This window comes from Otolemur garnettii, unplaced genomic scaffold (genome assembly GCF_000181295.1).
Source record: "Otolemur garnettii isolate 467f Iridium unplaced genomic scaffold, OtoGar3 scaffold00050, whole genome shotgun sequence".
NCBI classification, from domain to species: domain Eukaryota; kingdom Metazoa; phylum Chordata; class Mammalia; order Primates; family Galagidae; genus Otolemur; species Otolemur garnettii.
The window spans coordinates 8204726-8207028 of NW_003852445.1; the positions used below are offsets into that span (position 1 = coordinate 8204726).

Consider the following 2303-nt stretch of genomic DNA (forward strand, 5'->3'; position numbering starts at 1 on the left):
GATTCGAACCCGCCACCTTAGGTGTACGTGGCTGGCGCCTTAGCCGGTTGAGCTATAGGTGCCGAGCCTATTGTTGTCATTGTTGATTAGCAGGCCTGGGCTGGGTTCCAACCCAACAGCCCCAGTGTATGTGGCTGGTGCCCTAACCACTGAGCCATGGGCGCTGAGCCATACCTGTCTTTTTGTCTATTATAAGGAGGTGGGATGGGCTTGCTATCTCTTTGACTGCTTCCATGCATGATTTTAGATGCTGAGTTAACAAGAAGGAAAATACCAATTTCTAGACCTTATTTTTTTTTTTGTAGAGACAGAATCTCACTTTGTCACCCTTGGTAGAGTGCTGTAGCATCACACTGCTCACAGCAACTTCTAACTCCTGGGCTTACGTGATTCTCTTGCCTCAGCCTTTTGAGTAGCTGGGACTACGGGCACCCACCACAACGCCCAGCTACTTTTTTGTTGCAGTTTGGCTGGGGCCAGGCTTCAACCTGTCACCCTCAGTATATGGGGCTGGTGCCCTGCCCACTAAGCCACAGGCACCGCCCCAATTTCTAGACCTTTAACACAATGACTAACTGGTGTTAGAAAACTACTAGACAGGCTCAGTGCCTGTATCTCAGTGGTTAGAGCACTGGCCACATAACTGAGGCTAACAGGTTTGAACCCATCCTGGACCTGCTAAACATCAACAATGACAACTACAAAAAAAAAAAAAAAAAAAACCAGCCAGGTGTAGCGGCCAGCATCTGTAGTCCCAGCTACTTGAGAAGCTGAGGCAAGAGAATCGCTCAAGCCCAAGAATTTGAGGTTGTTGTGAGCTGTGATGTCACTGCACTCTACTGAGGGCAACATAGAGCAACTTTTGTCTCAAAAAAATACCCACTAAGAGTCTGTTTTTAAGTGTAGTAGATGCCATTTTAAGTTTGGGTATTTGTCTAATAATAATTGCTTTACAAAGTGTCTGTAGTAGAGCTTCCCTGGAGCCTAACATGTGACCTGTTCCTCTAGGGAGGAGCAACGGAAGAAACATGAGCAACAACGAAAGGAGAAGAAAGCACAGGTTTTGGGAGCACGAAGAGGACTCATTATGGCTAAAAATTAATAATTTTTGGATATCTTGTAAATTCCTTGTTTCTGAACCTTTCTTTTTGTAAATATTTTTATACTATCTTCCCCACTTTAATCAAAAGATCTTTTTCTCCTATTAACTGTTCATAACCTACACTGTGTCCATGGTTTCTTCGTGTGCTATATCTCTGAAAAGACATTACCTTTAAAGCTCACAAATTCAGATTCTTTGAAATGGCTATTTGCTAAATCAGTTGTCTAATGAGACTCATCCTAGAGATTCTTAATGTAGATTTTAATGTCTGGTTCCCCTACTGGTTCCAATATTAACAGAACTATAGTCCTCTTCTAGGCATTACACTTAACTGATGTTAGCTAGTTATACAAGCTTCAGAAGAATTTGAACAAGTTAAAAACAAGATAAACTGGGATAGAAAGACCACTGCTGCATCCTCTAGAGAACCTAGTAATCTTAATTTAATCTGGACCATATGGTTTGGTTACGGCATGCTTATATGTTCTTTTGCTCAGATGACTTCATGTAATTGCTGTTACTATATTCTTAAAGACAACTCTATCTCATTCTATCCTTGCTTATTTAATGTTAAAAGCTACAGGCCCCTATTGAAATATGAATATTACTGCTTTAAGGATTACTATGCTTCATCAAACTCACCTTCATTTTATGGAAAAGACTAGAGTTGCTTAGCATCACGCCCATGTTTATTGCACCTCAATTAGAGCTTATATGTTTTGTACTGTGCAAGATTGTCATGAATAAAAGTTTTTTCTCACTGTACATTCATTCTTTGTAAACATAATAGTCTTTAAAGATTTAGGTGACCAGCTATGTATCCTGGCCAAGTGCTGTGGTTCACACCTGTCAATCCTAGCACTCTGGGAGGTCAAGGTGGGAGGACTGCTTGAATTCAGGTGGATTGCCTCAGCTCATGAATTCGAGACTAGCCTGAGCCAGAGCGAGACCTCATCTCTAAAAATAGCTGGGCATTGTGGCAGGCACCCATAATCTCAGCTACTTGGCAGGCTGAGACAAGGAGATCACTTGAGCTCAAGAGTTTTTTTGTTTGTTTGTTTGTTTGTTTTTTATATAGAGACAGAATCTCACTTTATCACCTGTGCTAGAGTGCTGTGACATCACAGCTCACAGCAACCTCCAACTACTGGGCTTCGGCAATTCTCTTGCCTAAAGTGACCAGATTTGAACATTGGTAAAG

General features: G+C 41.7%; 1 protein-coding gene across 1 annotated transcript in view; it reads left to right on the forward strand.

Annotated features, from left to right (window-relative positions):
* The window catches only part of NUSAP1 (nucleolar and spindle associated protein 1), a 51669-nt gene extending 49730 nt beyond the window's left edge, over positions 1-1939 (forward strand). Inside the window, exon 11 of the mRNA XM_003791736.2 lies at positions 1009-1939. Within this exon, the coding sequence (XP_003791784.1) occupies positions 1009-1102 (94 nt within the window). The 3' untranslated portion in view covers positions 1103-1939. The remainder of the gene's footprint in view (positions 1-1008) is intronic.
* Positions 1940-2303: the final 364 nt, after the last annotated feature.